General features: G+C 31.4%; 2 protein-coding genes across 2 annotated transcripts in view; both read right to left on the bottom strand.

Annotated features, from left to right (window-relative positions):
- Positions 1-1,856: 1,856 nt before the first annotated feature.
- LOC105617840 lies at positions 1,857-4,856 on the bottom strand. The gene is made up of 5 exons (XM_012199391.1): positions 4,753-4,856; positions 4,316-4,433; positions 2,475-2,536; positions 2,152-2,321; positions 1,857-2,044 (listed from the first exon to the last, which is right to left on the bottom strand). The coding sequence occupies exons 1-5, from the start codon at positions 4,854-4,856 to the stop codon at positions 1,857-1,859; spliced, it is 642 nt and encodes a 213-aa protein (XP_012054781.1).
- Positions 4,857-13,397: 8,541 nt separating this feature from the next.
- Positions 13,398-19,122, bottom strand: part of LOC105617736 — a 43,655-nt gene continuing 37,930 nt past the window's right edge. The window contains exon 2 of the mRNA XM_012199289.1: positions 13,398-13,681. Within this exon, the coding sequence (XP_012054679.1) occupies positions 13,398-13,681 (284 nt within the window). The remainder of the gene's footprint in view (positions 13,682-19,122) is intronic.

The raw sequence follows: 19,122 nt of genomic DNA, 5'->3' as shown, positions 1-19,122 counted from the left end.
GATAAAATTTATTAGTTCTGATTGAAAGACGATCTGTGCAAATGATTCCATATTGGAAATTACATCAATAGATATAAGTAGTTCTTATGATCATTATGTACTTACTGACGAAACGAGTCTTGATAATCCTATTAGCTCAAATAAAAAAGAAAAAGCTAATGTATTAAATGTAACAAATTATCTCATTAGTATCAATATAAAAGCGTATCTAAGAATTCCAAACGAATGGAATTTATTGTTGTGCTCTTTTGAGCACAAAAGGATATAAGTATTCAAAATATACAATGTTTATGCAATATGTTTAATCAAAAACCAGAAGACAAGATACGTTTGAACGACTGGCCGAACAATTTTGTATGAGTCCTAGTAATGCAAGTATAGTTTTCAGCAAAACAGTTCCATATTTACTAAAAACTTTTAGTCATTTACTAAAAACTTTGATCTTCTTTCCAAATCCCGACTTTGTGAAAAAAAACTTTGCCTATTGCTTTTCGAAACTCATACAGTCATGTTCAATCCATAATAGATGCTCTAGAAATACAAATCGAAAAAATGAATGATTCTGTAAATCAAACCTTGACTTGATCTGAGTAACATTGAGTACACAAAAAGTGTAACACGATAAATATTTGATATCTTGCGGGCCGAATGGTTTTATCAATTTCATTTCTATTGGATACGAGGCAGAATCTCCGATGTGATTATTGTTTGAGAAGTATTGTATACTAGATAAGCTTCCGAAAAAATGTACTGTTATAGCGGACCGAGATTTTAAAAATATAAAGTCTATTAGCAGAAAAACATTGTGAATTAATAAAACCACCAAGGATATCATCCATAAACCTATGAAGTTTAAGGTTTTGAAAACTAAACACATTGCTAGCTTATGAATTCATATAGAATGTGTCATTGTGTGAATTTAATTTTCTAAAGCCACATGCTGCATCAATAATAAAAATATAGTACGATATAAGATTTGACAAATAATTCTAAATATATTATATATTTTACACATAGTTTTATACATCGATATCTTATTTCTGTACAGAAGATAACAACAATGGAAATATATTTTTTCCCAAAACAGAATTGCTTTTTTAATTAAATCCTGTGCTACTTTTGAATAAATATGTAAGCCACTGCATTTGTATCTTTTTCGTACTTTCAAAAGTTCGAATCAGCCGCACAAAATAATTCTTCTTTCCTTCCTGTAGCTAACATTTGTAAGTATACATTTGTTTGTACATCTGTGCTATATATTAATACTTAGGATTGATAATTTTATCTTTCGACAAGAATTTTTCTAACGTTTTTTTATTTGAAGGACATTTTATTTCCACAATGTATTTTATTGGTTATATCATCAGGCATTGCACCGAGAGCTGGCTAATTTGATAATAGCTATAGTTCAGCATTCTTAATTCGTGTACCTAGTTTGCGCTCTACTTCTGTCAGAATGTTTTTCCAAGTTTTTTCCTCATAATATTACACTTGGTTGATGTACTTTACTCGTTCCTGTTACTTGTTTAACAAATGATCCACTATCTATTATACAATGAGCTGCTTCGTATAATTTAGAAGCTGTAATTTTTCCATGTCGAAGTTCATACGCAGTGACCAATCATTCTGTTTTTGTATCAATTGTTCAGCTTCATCGCATAACTTGAATCATCTCGGAATTAACAAAAGTTAAGAAATCTCCCGATATTAGACCTTTATTTAAATGAAATTTTAAAAGGAGTCTGTACAATAATAAATCATTTATTTTCAGACATTTCAAATTAGTATGTAGTCGTGAAATTTGACAATCAATTTGTTTACTTTCTAGTTGTAAAATGTCATGTAAAAAAGCACTATTATCGGGAATGGATTATTTCAGCTTCAATATTTTTTGGGTGCTCAAATTCTTGATTTCGACATATTCGAGTGCCTACACTTGACAAACATGATTTTTTCCAATAGCATGCTACTTCTGTAGGAAGCGCTGGGTCTTCGCTCCTTCGATGTATCCACATGAGAACTGCCAAAGCATGTTTATATCCACCTATAAGATAAATCAAGAATGCCTGATAATAACAAGTAATAGGCATCAACTTTTACTGCATATATAGATACCTATAATAGATACCTACATAGATTGTGCTGCTGCACAATCATGACATTGAATATCTATTTTCTTTGTTGCTTCGTTAATGAATAAAGTTGTTAACGCTTTACTTTGAACCTTATGCTCAGGATATGCTCGATATTTTACGCAGAAATTTTCATGTTTTAGTTGAACATAATCTATAGCTACATCACCGTAGCTCTCACGACAGTTCCTTCAAATAATTTGTGATAAAAATTCATACTCGATTTAATCATATAGCAATTTTATTTGTATTAATGAGCAGCTACTCAGGGAGAAATGACAATGGAATCGACATTTCTCACTGGTGCACAATAAAACGTATCTAATTATTTATTTTACTTACAATGAAGTTTTGGCAGAACGTATTTCTGGAGCGTTGAAACGATCATCTCTGAGAAATTCTAACTGTAAACATGTCTATTTGTGGCAAATTATTACTTTCACGAAGCCGTATTGAAATTTAGTTAAAAGGGAAAATTTATTAATAAGTTGTTTGGCACATCTGGGAGCTTTATAAACACATCGTACCCAGTTTTCGCGGAACGACCGTATAATATCGTGACATCACGAACTCGCCAATCGTGTGGCGTTTCATGACAAAATTTGAATTTTTACGACGGTAAAGTTATTAATATTAGGTGTACAACTTCGCTTCCGCCGTTTTTTTTCCGAAATTCGAGGCTTTATTGTAAAAAACTGGTTATACATTTATGATTCAAAGTATTGTCCATCGCTGGCCTCTACTTTCTCCCATCTTTCGGGTAGCATACGAATCCCGCGTCGAAAAAACTGGTCATCTTTTGAGGCTATCTACTAATCGATCCAATTTTTTACTTCTTCATAAGACCGGAAGTGCTGGTCAGCCAGGTCGTGTGCCATTGATCGAAACAAGTGATAGTCAGAGGGAGCAACATCTGGAGAATACGGGTGGGGTAGGACTTCCCATTTCAACGTTTCCAAGTCTTGACCACTTTCGCAACATGGGGTCGAGCATTGTGCATGCTGCAAAATCACTTTATCGTGTCTCTCGTTGTATTGCGGCCGTTTGTCTTTCAATGTTCGGTTCAAACGCATCAATTGCGTTCGATATCGATCGTCTGTGATTGTTTCAGTCGGTTTTAACAGTTCATAATACACTATGCCGAGCTGGTCCCACAGAGCATGACCTTGGACGTCAAAATCACCGTTCTTGAAGCGTTGAAACCACTGACGACACATTCTTTCACTAATAGCGGCCTCACCATAAGTATTTGAGAGCATTCGATGAGCCTCAGCCGCAGATTTCTTCATATTGAAGCAAAAAATTAAAACCTCTCGCAAATGACGAGAATTTGGCTCGTAAACTGACATTTTCAATCGAGAATAACTTTATGATGCAGACATAAAATCGACTAATGTTTCTATGAGGTTATGTTGACAGATGCCCAAGTTTATTGTATGACGTCTATGATCTATTTATTTCGATCACCAATTACCGCTAAAGCCATCTATAGGAAAACGGCGGAAGCAAAGTTATACCTAATAATAATTTACAAATTCGTATAAAAAAAATTTGTTTCCATTTTTGTGTTTTGATGTTATTATTAATATACATTTACAATAAAAAAATAATATAATTTTTTTTTCAACAACCCAATTCTTCAATCGTTAATAAATTGCGTTGCGATCTACGAGTTTCGCGAGAAGAAGCGCTTACCGTAGATTTATAAATAGAACTTTCCAGAATACGATTAAAATCTAAATTGTATCTCATCGATTTCTTGTTTTTTTTCTTTTTTTTTCTCTTTGTCTCTTTGTAATTGCACACTGTGTTAGTTGTATTTGTGAAAATTAGTTTTCTTTTCTGATAAACCGCACCGGTTAAATAAAGATGTATTAGCAAAAATTTTAAGAATGAATTAAAATTTGTGATCAGATCCATCCTAAGTTGTTTTTTTTATTTTATTCATTTTTAATCTTTCATTGTTAATCATACTGCGAAGTGCATCTATGTATTGTGTCGTTTGTGTTGTCCAGTTTATGTAAAGTGCGGGAATGCATCGTGCAGAATTAGTGGCGTGAAATTTAAAGCGACAGTGTTCCATAAGATCTCGATCCCGACTTCTTTCGAGCGACGCCCTTTGAATATTTAAACACTCCTACATTAAAGCTATCCTACAAAGCTTCTATCCAAGCTATATGCACCTGTGAGCGCTCGCTAGTGCCCTCTTGCCCAAGCTCACTACCGAGCACACAGCTGCCATTCGAGCGAGGAGCAAGCGCTCCTACAGAGCGCCTTATTACTCGTATCCTGGATTGCGCCCTACAAAAGAAAGAAGCCAGGGTATTTTGTACTATTTCTTTCATCCTAGTGCACTGCATTGCAATTAAATAAAGCGATTGTGCACTCTTCGCGAGCGTTAAATCATTCGTAATTATCGCGGCAAATGCAGTATCAGAAATGCAGTACAGAAAATGTTTGCAGGATCACAAAATAGGCCACACTAGAAGGATAGGCCGTGAACAGGCACTATGAAGTTTAGTGAGAGAATACCACCGTGCAATCTTGCGTTCCTCGGGTTTTCCTCGATCCCCGATGAATGCAGGAAACTTCGGAATATCACTCGGTTCGCGCTAACTACCCAGATCTACCGCCGCCGCTGCGCTCACCGAACTCTTCCGCGGATCGTCCGTACAGAGGCGGTAATACGCGTGATAACAGTGATCCCGCTGAACTCGAAATCATCTTTAGTTTCTTTATTGTTCTTATTTTTTTAATTATTTTATTATTTCCTTTTTTCAATAAAGAACGATAAAAAACTCGTGTCGCTGCTTTTTCCCCGCGAAATTTTTCCTTTCTTTTTCTTTTATTTCTACTACGCGTAACACCTTTCCTTTTTTTTATTATTATTTCTATTAAGCGAAAATAACTCATCGCGCAAAGGCGACTTCGTTCTGACAGGAATAAAAGATTTATTGCTCGGCCTCCAATTCTCGCTCAAACACATTAAAACCATCGCAAAGAACCCGACGCTTCGCGTCTTCAGCATCCCCGCGATGGTTTCACAAAATCAAGATGTCATCATTTCCTAACTCATTGTCAATAAATACCAGTGTATAATTTCGTTTTCATCCGATCTCTTTTTGTTAAATATTAAATTATAAACAAATGGAAATAGAGATCGAATAAATTGTTTTGTCATTATCATTTCCTAACTAGTTAACAATATCAGTGTAATTTTGTTTTCCTCCGATCTCTTTTTGTTAAATATTAATTATAAACAAATACAGATAAACAAAATTTTTTAATACAAAATTATTAAAGGCTCGATAACATACATAAAATAATAAAGAGCATACACAAGTTGTTTTTCGTACAAGTCATATATTTAAAATTAATTCCATGTAAACGTTTTCGTGTCCATTATCAGTACAATCAAAAGAAAGCGAATGTTAAATATTCAAATACATCGTTTCAAAAAAGATATTTCAGGAAAGCAAAAACTTAGAGTAGAGTGATAGATTTCAGGAAACTTAATCATAGACGATTCCTTTAAATATAATCGACATTTTAGATCAGTTAGAAAATACTAAATATTTTTCTACATTGAATTTAGCTAGCATCGGGTTATCACCAAATTCCTATGAGTAAGAAACATAGAGACATTACCCGCTCTTAACACTCAATTCAAACAATTACAAGAATATTTAAAAAATAGAGAAACGTTGCGAATAGGTCACCGCAGGAAACGCGCAGTAGATATGCGCGAATATGATGCGGATTTGGAAAAGAAAAATATCCAACTTACTGCATCACTACAGCAAAACGCTGTTCGGAATTTTGGATGCTGACGATGCATAGCGAATAAACGAGCAACTACAAATACTTTAAGATAACTAAGAGGTATTATGGCATGCAGCGAAACATCAATTAAAAATATTAAACTATTGGACATATCCATAGTCTAGAACAGGCAACGGCCTATAATGAAAATCTGTTATTTAATGTTACCAGAAAAATGGAGATGCAATTAGATAAATATACGCAGTGAAAACTTAGATGAACATTTACAAGTGCTTACTACTATCATAACGGACTTGACACTATATGTAGGAAAAACATTAGATTATTTAGCGTATCATAACAGAACTGCGAGAAACCGCGTTACAATTAACGAAAGGTTCGCATTTTCTCTTTCAGATAAAGATAGAAAATTGGAATATTATCTAAAAATATATGTCAACGCATTCTATTTGAGTTCTTATATATTTAGTTCTTATATATTAGATATTTACTATACTTCAGTTTCCATAATCGCGTATCCAACGTATAAAATAATACGCGCTATACTTTTACCCTATTTATATACAAACGTGTTTACTTTTGTAAAAATTAATCGTCCATTAATTAGATAAGGAGAATAATCATTATACTCTATTGTATGAAAGTGATCTAAATAGATGCATGCGAAACACTACTACGTACACTGCGAGCAAACGTTTCCAATACATTACATAAACGACGCGCCGTGCGAAGTGTTAATATTTATAAACGCGCCAGGATAGCTTCAAAAACTGCGAAACTCGACATGTCTTAGCTGATACACTTTGTGGATTACGTTAATGAAGCTCAAACATGACTATATTCCACTAAGAAAAGTAAAAAAATTATGATGAAAATTATGATATTATCGGTTGTAATAATTTAGAGAGTGAAGTAGAAATTAATGGAACAAGTAGAATTAAATTAAATGGAAATTGTAAACTATCTATACCAGACTTAATATTACAAACAAAAACTTCCTTTAAACGTATAATATATTAAGGAATATCTTCCTAAATATAATTTGATATGCAACGATGAGAAAGAAACGAATATAGATTTCTTGAAGCGTACACCTCTTAAACAATTAATTAAAGATCCAAGGGAATTAACTAAATTAAGTTTAGACATAAAGATATTGAAGAATATCTAAGAAAAAGTAACAATTACATGCATTTAATAATAAATATATAATGTATCCTATAGGAATGGACACTGCTATTTTAATTATAATTAATATTGTATGTATCATGCTATATATAGTCAATAAGTGGAGATAAAGGCAGAAATAAAAAGGCGTAGCGACGATGCCATGTTATATTAATATTAAGAAACGATTATAAGAAAAAATTATAAATCGGGAAAATTTTTGTATTGTAGAGCGAGTTAAGGAAACTCATAACCTCATTTCCTTTTTTCAAGAGGGAAGAAATGCTACGAGTGCTAATTACACAGTGACAATTGCGCCAAGTGACAATTGAGCTAAGAATGTGCCAGAAAATACGATCAAAAATTAAACCGAGTTGTCGAAATGAATTTATTAAATATAATTAATATAAAAGAAGACCCTGAGTATAAAGTAAAAACGCGGACGTTTGTGCGAAAGCTGATCTCGTCAGATAAGCTGACGGACGCAGAAAGGCCAAGGCTGCCGCAAAAATCAAGATATATAAGTGCGATCATGAATGCGATCATCGATCAGAAATTTGAAAGATCTTCGCGTTATTTTGCCCGTCATTTTATCGAAATTATAACAGTATCTATCGCGACGCGAATTGTGTTAAGTAGAATTATAATAAAAAAACCACTGGTGGTATGTGTAAAACTTCTAAATATATTTCTACTCAAAACTACAAAGCTGTTTCTTATAATCTCCCAAAGTCCTCTGGATTCCGCGAACCGTGTCGTGAATCAGCGGTATGACAATATCTTCAAGAAATAACCGATCAATTGTCTTAATATAGGAGAGTCTCAATAGAAATAACTGGTCAATTGTCTTAATATAGCCGAGCATCTGCTGCCTATTCCCAGAAGATATATGAATCGAGTAAACTGTCCAATATAATCTAATTGGTGTAATTGCTTGGAAAAGCTCGCTCAGATCTCTGATCTTAAAAAAGCATATAAGAATAGTTTATAGTTTGTTACAATAGTACATTCCCGACCTTCTATGAAATGATGAAAGTATTTTATTGTAATAAATTGTAAATCGCTTGTAAATCACTAGCAGCTCTCTATCATAAGTGCTGCAGTTCTTTTCAGTAATTCTTTTGAAAAGAAATTTAAGGATATATATTTGTCGTCTTAGAGCTATAGGAGACTGCGCTGATTGTCGAGGCTCTAAGGTATCCGTGTTTAAAATTAAATTCCTTCTTTTGGATATTGCGTTCTCTATTTGCTACTTGCATTCTTCGAACGCTTTCTCTATTTGTGTTCATACGAGCGGGTGTTTGTCTTGCTTTACTGCTCCCACCGTGAATTCGTAGTGCTTGAATACATGCAGCGTCCTTCAGCATTCGTTGTTAGATTCATAGAAATTTATAAATCCAAGAAATCTTCGTAATTCTGTAACATTTTCTGGTTTAGGATAATGTCTAATGGCGGTTACGCGATCTTGAAGGGCCGTGATGCCATTCTTATTAATGGAATATCCGAGGAAATAAAGAAGGGTTGTAATGCCATTCTTATTAATGGAATATCCGAGGAAATAGAGTCTCCTCAGCTCCGAAAACATTTTTTTAAGTTAATTGACAATCCATGCTTGTGTAATCTGCGAAAAACTTTACGCACATGTTCTGTGTATTGTTCTGGTATGATCGATGCAATCAGGATGTCATCAATATAGCAAAATACCTAGTTTATTTCTTGAAGTGCTGTGTCCATGAGATGCTGAAACGTCTGCGCCGCATATCCCGAATGTCATTCTGTTAAATTGAAACAGACCAAAAGATGTTATCACTATTTTAAGGCGATTCTCTAGAGCGACTGGGATTTGATGGAATGCCTTCTTTAATTGGAACGTTGTAAATATTTTGCAATCGTGCAAGCGATAAGTAAAGTTCTGTATATGTGGGACTGGATATTTGTCCGGAATCATGATTTTATTCAGACGGCGGTAGTTGCTGCATGGGCTCCATGATCCATCGGACTTTATCATATATGATGGATAAGCCCATGGGCTTGAAGATGGTTCACAAATGTTCTGTTGGATTAGATTCTGGAATACTGGTCGTGATGCTTTCAGATGAATTAGTGATAGACGTCAGGTTCAGCGTCAGGATTGAATAACTTTTAGTGATTATAGAATGATGTATGTTATGCTTAAGTTTTACTGCTTTGATGGTCGAGTGACATTGTCGAATTCTCGTTAAAATGTATCTCTTTAAAATCATTAAAATAATCTCTTTAAAATGATTGTCATTATTGATTGAGAAGCACGATGTATGGCATATGGTAATAGTACCCACTGTGCAGAGCTGAGTTTTTGAGTCGATTAATCGTCGTTCGCGGAAGTCAACTAGTAAGTCAAAATATTTTAGAAAATCGGCATCAAAGATTGGTTATTGGACGTCAACTATTACAAATGTCTATTCAAATTCTTTGCGTAGAGAAAGGTTTCATTTTCAGTTTCTCTGCACGTTGGGATTATCGTTCTATTAGCTGCATAAATCTGGAACTTAGATGATGTGTATTATGCAGGTCTTAGGGATGACTGAAATATTCGTAGTATCGACTAAGAAATTCGCCCGCAGATTTTGATCGAAAATTGTGAGGCGATTCTGTGTCGTTTTCCAGCCTTTTCAACCGCCTCAATGTTCGGAACGCTCTCAAAGAGCGACGATGGTTTCATTACGTCGATAACTTTATCAATTATTTCTGCTAATCGCTATAAGTCATCCATACCTGAGATTGCTAAGAAGGCATGATTAGATTCTGGTAGCCGCTCAACGAGCATTGATGATATCTCCGCATTGATTCGATGCAATCGATGGAAATATGCCGACTTTTCGTCTCGCATTTCATGATCGCGTAAACTGACGAAAGCATGTTTCGTCTCCATCATAAATGGAAATGACGCGTCATCTAATTGCGTCGTATTTGTTCTCTGTTGGCGGACTTAGAATAAGATATGAAATACTGCATAAGGCTTCATCCGATAATTGTGAGACGATGTATCGATATTTTATCGTATCTGAAGTTATGTTATGGTTAAACTAATAATGGTTAAACGAAAACTAACTACTTGTACAAGCCATAGGCGTGTAACCAACAATCTTGTTGTGCACGATAAATGATAATCCGTGATACACTGCTGGATAAAGCGATGCCGGTTTTTGTCGAGGGTCATCAATGTGGCAGAAGGTTCATTAGTATTACTCGATTGATTGACAAGTAATTCCAACAAATATATATCTTTATTATAAAATTACAAAGAACTCTCAAGAAAGGTTCTCAAAGAAGGGTCTGAGTACAAGAATTGCCATAACACTTACTTAGTTCACAATCACTCGGAAGACGTTGTATGTCGTGCAGTAAGAAATTAACCAATTATGGTCGATTGTTTCTTTCTATGCGACAGCCGACAACCGAATACGCATGCGTTCGACATTTGATGCCGACATATGACGTATTGTAGAAGATTTTAGCAACTTAAATTGTAGATGTAAGTAATGTACCAGCTTTCATGTATGACGTACAACTTATTCCCGTGTCTCCAAGAGACGGCAATAAATCATCATACGCTAAAGCTTATACGTTACTTACGTCGCTAAGTAAGTGATACGACAATTCTTGTGCTCAGACCCTAACTTTCGGACGAAGTGTCTAAGTAAGGAATAAATAAATTATGCTGATGGCGACCGTGAACGCTGAGTGGGGCCGCCATCGGCGCCGAGTTATTGGTGGGATAGCAGCCGCTATACCATATTTGTATTTATAGCAACTCTCTGATCAACATTGCGCATCTCAAAAGGAAAATCTTGTATTCTTATATCACACACGCACGCACGCACTAGAGCATGTTTCCGACATAAAAAAGAAATATATATATAGTTCATCTATTATTTCAATGTATAAAGAAAGTCGACAATAATCACAGTTGTAACTACCCAGCAAACGAGAATGGATTAAAATAGATTGAAATTTTTTTCTATCTAAATGCGTATTTTAAATAGCAAATACTTTTTTTGAATTTAATTGGATTCAATTGGATTCAATTACATTCAATTGGATGCAATTAGATTAAAAACTGCTTTTCCTATTCAAAATTTTGAACAGTATTATATATTCACAGAAAAAGCTAATATTATTTATTTTTAGATTGAAAGGCATAGAGATATGCTTCATACAATTATATAAATGAATAAAAATGCATTCAGGATTGAAAAGCATTCATTTCAACATTTATGAATCAATATTTCTGAAAATCTGAATCCACTTCAACTCATTTCAATAAGAAAATGTTCAGATTTTAGAAAATAAAAGTCATTACAACAAAGATTAACTTCTAAGATAGTGAACATAATCAAACAAAAAATGAATTCAATAAATAAAATCAAATTTTCACATCGAATGTCTCTCACAATAGATTTTTCTATCTTTATCATATTATTTCCTATTTAACTCTTTCCATATCTCCTTCATTTCTTCAGTAAAAAATCCTCTCTTTGTTTTCTTCGTTCCCAGCAAACGAGAATGGATTGAAATGGATTAAAATTGATTAAGATTTTTAGAAATACGGATTCATGAATGTTAAAATGAATTCTTTTCAATCCTGAATGAATTTTTATTCATTTATAGGAATAAAGCAAATGTCTATGCCTTTCAATCTAAAAATAATATTAGCATTTTCTGTGTGAATCGTGAATACTATTCAGAATTGTGAATAGGAAGTACAGTTTTTTAATTCACTTAAATTCAAAAATAATATCAGCAATTTCTGTGCACCGTGAATATTGCTCAATTCAATATTCTGAATATGAAATGCAATTTTTCAATTTAATTGAATTAAAAAAAAGATTTTATTAAAAAATGGACCATAAATGCTACTTAAATTATTCAAAATTATAAGTAGAAAATTTTTCATTTTAATCCAACTAAGGATAATATCCAACTAAGGATAATCTCTTGTTAATTATAGCTTAATAATAGTTATTACATATGACTTTTTGCTATATAATAATTTTTGAACAAATGATCGGAAGTTAGTTTTTCAAAAAAGGATTTAAATTAGAAATATACAACTAAGTTGTCAGATATTTTTTACGATTTTTTTTCAAATTAATTGTTTTATATTTTAAAATTTGTCAATTTTTTCCAAGTTTTCCAAAGTTTTTTGTTTGCGATTTGCATAAAACATTTTTATAAGCATTGAAAAAATATTTTTAGTATTGTTGAACATTTTTGGTTAAATATCCTCGATATCATTTTTTGTTTAGCTGGAAAAAATTAATAAAGAATTTACTTCCGAAAAAAAATTGTTTTTGCGATTATTTAAAAAATGGAGAGTAATGACAAAAATAATGTAATGAGTAGAATCATTTTCAGTGCATCATAATCCTACGGAAACATCTTTCAAAGCACAAGACTCCACCTAAATTTTGTCGGCCTGTATTATTTAAGAATTTTGTTTACATCCATGAACTGTCGACTTTTCTTCGTACAATTAAGAAACTTGTCCATCAATTCCGAGCGATGTTTTTTCGATATTTATAGATATACATGAGGATCAGGTGCATTTTATTTAATGTGGGATAAGTTTTTTAAAGGAATTTTTATTAAAGCATCAATTATATGTATTCAGAAGTAAGTTTTCACCCACTAAAGATAACTTAGTACGAATCGAAATGCTTGAAATATTTATATTGCATTTGAATTTGTCAATACATTAATTTTAATTGTACACTGATATCAACTTAGCTTATTGCTCTGTTTATGCACTCTGAAATTTTTAATTCTCTAAGTCTTTGATTTTATTTTTAATCATTAATTACTTGAATACTGTATAGTGAATTTAGTTCGACACTCTAGTATTGATTATTTAAACCATCATACGCCAATTGATGTAAAGATGTATTTAGTATAAATAGAATCGAGTTAAGCGCGAAATAAATTTTTGAACTACTTTTAAACTTTTAATCAATATACATTTATGCTGTTAAGTAGCATATGTATTTTATAATACGAAATATTTGTATTTCATTATTATATTCAAATTAAAATGTATAACAGATTTAATATGCGCATTAGTTCCTTCGAGCAAATTAACAGTTTTTTCTTTGATTATTTCTTTCTTTGATTAATTTTCTGAAAAAAGTGGTCAAAAAGTTTGTAGCGAAAAGAACATGAGGCAGCATTTTCCTCGTTAAAATGTCTGATGGAAATTAAGCAAGGCTCATTTTTTGTAATAATGTTAAGAATTTGCGAAAATTTTGGTTTCGCTCCTTTTTATTTTACGCCCACTTCTTATAGTTCAGTATGATGGGATGGGAATCTCTTTAGTACTGCGTAATACAAATTATAAAAAGCATAGGAGCTAACAATTAGGATTCCCATAAGAGCCAATCCAAAAATCCAGGACAAGAGATTGCCATCTATCATATTAGAAGCTTCTTTTCTTTTCCGAGCACTGATTTCTCCCAGTGTAGTGCCCTTTCGTTCTATCATGAGCTTCTTCATATTGGCGAGCTTCTCCCGTAATTCATCTACAGATTCAGCAATCTCCTCGATCGATTCTCCCACAGGTAAATCTGCAATTTATGTAAGTACGATATCATATGAGAACAAGGCATTCTTGATTAAGTAAATAAATAGGACATACAACTTGCACACTTTGAAAAACTTGTAAACAAGTCGTATGAAAAACTTTTATATACAAAAGTTGCATGACTTCCTCAGTCTTATTGTTCGTAACCAAGCGTGATGACTTTTCTCATATGTCTGTGATATGCACGCTGATTGTACACAGTCATACATAAGGAACCTACAGTTTAACGTTGATTCCGAACGACGATTTTATTTAGAGAAATGTACTGACAAAGATATTCTCGGTGATTTGCCATTGCCGAGAGAAACTACGAGCATATGAAAATTTTTCGATTCTGCTTGGGATCGAACCCGAGATTTCTGGCATAGCAGTATCAGACGCTACACCACGCTCGCGCTCATAGTGCACGACTTACATAATTTTTTTTTATAAGAAGAAGCGTTAAAAAGATTTTTATGTCAATCTCATTAAAAAAAATGGAATTATATGAATTTTTTTAGATAATATAATTTTGGCTAAGATAATTTCTGTAATTATTTGCACATAAAAATATTATGATAAAAGTATCGAAAAATCATTTACGAGATATTTTAAACTTTATTCCACTACATATTGATATTAAATATTTCGTATAAAATAATAAGATAAATCAATTAGTTTAAATAAAACACATAATTATTTATTTAAAAAATGATCTATTTTGCCCTCATATTTTTTAAAGCAATTATGTATTTTTTTTATACCAATTGATTCATCTTATTATTTTGTTTATAAAAGTATTAAGATACAATTATAAAAAAATTAATAGTTTACGAAATGTTATATGCTATAATGTATACAAAATTTTATGTCAATATGTGCCAGAATAAAGTATAAACTATCTCGTAAACTATTGATTTTTAGATACTTTTATTTTAATATTTATTTTTATATGCAGAAAAAAGAAAGAGGAATCATATAATGTAAAAAAATTCATATAATTTCATTTTAAAAAATGAGATTGACCTTGAAATTTTTTTAACGCTTCTACTTATAAAAAATATTTATGCACTATGTAATGACCCTCTTGAAGTAACTTTTGTATAACAATTTTTCATACAATTTATATAGTTTACAAGTTTTTCGAAGTATGTTACACGCCTTATACTCTGTATGTATACAGAATATTTGAGACTATTTTCATGTAAATAGAGTGGACGAAAACTAAATCAAAAAGTCTTGTATAACTTTTCATTTTTCGCAATATTTTTAACAATTATTAATTATTGAAAATCGAATTATAAATGTTCCATGCGTAGCACTCTCGATCGGCGGCTACATCTCGCCGTGCGCTTGCATTCGGCGATAGGCTAATGATGAATTTAATTAATTGATAATTCATTTTAATTGATAATTAATTGATAATTATTGCGACAATTGAAAAATTGTAGACAACTCTTTTTGACTCTATCTGCATATGAAAACAGAATAAGACTTCCGTATACTACTCTCTAAATCTGAATCAATGGATAATCATTGATATCGATGTCATAAGTATGTCACTAATCAGTGAATGAAATCAGTGAATGAAATGTGAGATCCTTAATTTAGCTGATCTTTATTATGTGTTTTAACTAACCTTGTTTTAGCATAAATTCAATGAATATAATATTGGAAAATTGAAATTAATATGCATATATCAGTATTTTAGTTCTATAATGTACCATACAAAATTTTTCCTTTTTTAGTTAAATTTTACTGATTATGTCATGAGTGTCAAATAAGCTACTGAGTAATTGACTATTCATCAAGCTACTGAGTTAATGACTATTCATTGATTTAGAGAGTACTCAAGTTCGATAAAATTTTACATATGAAAGATATTCTGGGAGACTATGTGTAAATATATTGATAAAATTTTTTTTTCATAATTTTTCATAAAATTTTTCATAATTTATCAACATCAACAATTTGTAAATAATTACAAATGAAATTATGAGAAATTTTTTAGATTTTTAAATATTTTCTGGTAATTTTTTTCCAACAATAAGAAATAAGAAATATAATTTCTCAGAACAATGAAAAATTTTTATCTCTAATATTTTCTTGTCTTTTTCCCAACAACAATAAGAAATACCAGAAGAATGTTAAAAAAGTTCGATTTTTGACCCCCTTCCTCCTCGCAAAATCTTCCTCCTCCTTTGTCCATAATCTTCTAAAAGGATTACTTCTATCATATGCCTGTGGTGCGCACGCTGATTGTACACAGTCATGAAATTATTTATATGACTTTAATCGAGCAAACATTTTGGATCGGCCATTTTGAATTCGTCATCATTGATGTTTAATTAATAGATTTGTAGTCAATTTGGTTACACAACACGCTCAGATTCATTTTTTTTTTTAAATTCGATTACTGCAATCCTACGTGTAAAACTGAATGTTGAGAGCGCCATTTTAGATTTCCTATTTCCATAATTTGCCATGTTTAATAATCATTATAAGCGACCTTTAAAATCTCTAAGTATCTATTATCATAAAAAATTTTTGCAATATATCAAACTCATGATAAGTTCTAGCGCAGTATTGTATATGAAAATTGCAAAAAGAGACACATATAACATAAAAAAAATGTATTTTCTCCGAATTTCTGGGATATAAAATTATTTTTACTATTTTTTTCATGTGAATCTCAAATAACAGCATTTTGTGATTAATTAAGATTCCGCAGAGGGGCCAAAAATCGGACTTTTTTAACATCTTCCTTTGATTTAGTATCCACAAATGATTAAACATATTGAAAACATCGATTAAAAAAATCGATTGATCTGATTGATAACAATAATAAATTAATAGAATTTATCATTTATAAAGATAAATTCAAATGAACCGACATTAAATCAGCAATATTTTATGCTAAACACAAATATTGCTTTTTACATCGCAGATCACTTAATTCCACTATTGAAGGATATTTGTATAGATCCTAAAGTTGTACAAGATTTTGCGTTAAGCTGACTAAAATATACAAATATAGTATATATGTAAAATATAAAAAGTATATTACAATTTTCAAAAATTTTTTAACGCATGAGCGACTAATGAATTCCTTTTCTAGTACTGCGTACATTATTGAAGCTACATTCGACGCGCATGCGCCAAAAATTCGGCTCGTCTAATAATCCCGGAAGCGTGGAAGAATTACATGTGTTCAGTTTGCAAGCGTCTCTCTTTAATTTTCTGCTTTCTCGCTTGTTGGCTAAATTGGGATCTGTTCGGTCTAGCCAACCTTAATTATTGTCTTTATCGCACTCACATCATAGATTCTCTTTTTATCATGTACTACTTAGTATTACCAATGTTTGTTCGCATCGCATGCTCCTACAACTCCTACTTACTTGGAGTGCTTAATAGGAGCTATAATGGAAATTGAAACATATTTCAGAAATATATGTTCAAAATATTTATATATTTTTTTAGAATTTTTCATAAATATTAATTTTGAAATATTGTAAAGTATAAAAAAATTTGAGATATTTTCTAAACATGATACAGAATAAATTTATAAAATGATACAGAAATTCTAAAAATTCAGAATTTTTTATATATGAATTCTAAAATATTGTAAAATTCGTATAATTTTCTATAATTGTATACATATATAGAAACATATTTTATATTGTAATTATATTATGATGTTCATATATAAGTGTCCAGAAAATCACCCGCAATACTTCAGAAGATGAAGATATCCAAAAAGAAGAAAAAAAAGCTATATAAACATAGAAAATAAATCGTTTCCCGTATAAGTTATAACCACTTTTATGTTAAAAAAAATGTAATTTATTTTTCATAATCATAATTTATTTTACAGTATTTTATAAATAATTACATTTCGTATTATTTTGGCCAGGTTGCACCACGTGGAGGCATAGCTCTTTTGGCATCCCTCTAGTAAAGTAAAAAAGTTTTATAATAAAAAAATAAAAAAGAAAAATTTTAATATTCCTTTCGTCTTATAGACGCCAATTCCATTGATATCGGTGCTGTCTTAATACAAACTATTGATGGCGTGGAAAATATTATTGCGTTCGTGAGTCGTGTGCTTTCTCATCCGGAAAAGAAATGTTCTGTTACTGAACAAGAGTTTAGCAGCTGTTTGAGTGATACAGAAATTTCGACCATAATTTATAGGGGTTAAGTTCACTGTAGTGACTAACCATAGTAGTTTAGGTTGACTCCACTATTTGAAAAATCTGACTGATCAATTAGCACGTTGGGCATTAGAATTATTAGAGTACGATTACGAAATCATGCATCGAAAAGATATTGTACTATATGCCAAATGCGTTATCGCGCACATTTGAAAATGACATCAGTGATGGAGGAGACATTAGGTATTATTTCTTTAGCAGTTGCTGTGGACGCAGAAATTCTTAATAATACAGAAGATCTTTGGTATAGTAAACGCTTTCGCGAGGTTTCGGAGAAGGCTGTTTAGCCAATTGGATAGTAGATGCTCAGAGAACATTGAAACATTATATAAGACATCATAAAAAACGTCTTAAAATTCATTTTTGAACGTATTCGACATTTTTGGAAGTATTCGAATAATGTCTTTAAGATGTCTTATGCGTCAATTTATGGTATCCTTAAAGACATTATCCTTAAGATATTTTAAAAACTTGTCCCTTATGTTTTATAGAATTAATTTTATGATGTCTTATAAATATTGTAATTCCTTATGATGTCTTACAGATATTATTAAGACTTGTTTCAAACATTTGTCTAAAAAATAAAAATAAAAATTACTGATATGAAAACGTACTGATAAGAGGAAGTCTACGAAGCAGAAATTGAAATTACTTGATAAATCGTTATATGAATTAATGATATCATACATAATACATATTTTCAATGACGATCTATAATTGTGACAGATAATAGATTGTTATTGAAAATATATATTAAATATTATATCATTCATATACCGATTTATTAGATAATTCTAATTGCTGCTTCGTATTCTTCGTCTTATCAACGCGTTTCCGAACAGCTTTATACAATTATGTAATTATAGAATATATTTGTATTATAATATAAAACAAATTAAATGATAAAAGCTACGAGTCAATGCAGGATGTTAAGTATTAACAAATGAATTTTAATCTTACAATAATTTAAAGTTAAATGTTTCGACTCTCATTAGGTCATCTTCAGTAACAGAAAATTATATAAATAAAAAAAGGTTACAAAATTACGAAAATACTGAATAATATATACCGAATAATATAAACGTGTTCAAATATAATTTATAACGATTCCTATAATCAAAATTACCAAGAATTTACTTTTCTCGTCATTCTTCCAATATTCATCTGCATGTAGTGATAAGAATATCTTCGTCCAACCAATGTTTCCTCGCAATCGCATAGTCAATAGTTA

The sequence above is a fragment of the Atta cephalotes genome (assembly GCF_000143395.1).
Source record: "Atta cephalotes unplaced genomic scaffold scaffold00014, whole genome shotgun sequence".
Taxonomy (NCBI): Eukaryota; Metazoa; Arthropoda; class Insecta; order Hymenoptera; family Formicidae; genus Atta; species Atta cephalotes.
This window is presented reverse-complemented; position numbering and strand designations above follow the sequence as displayed.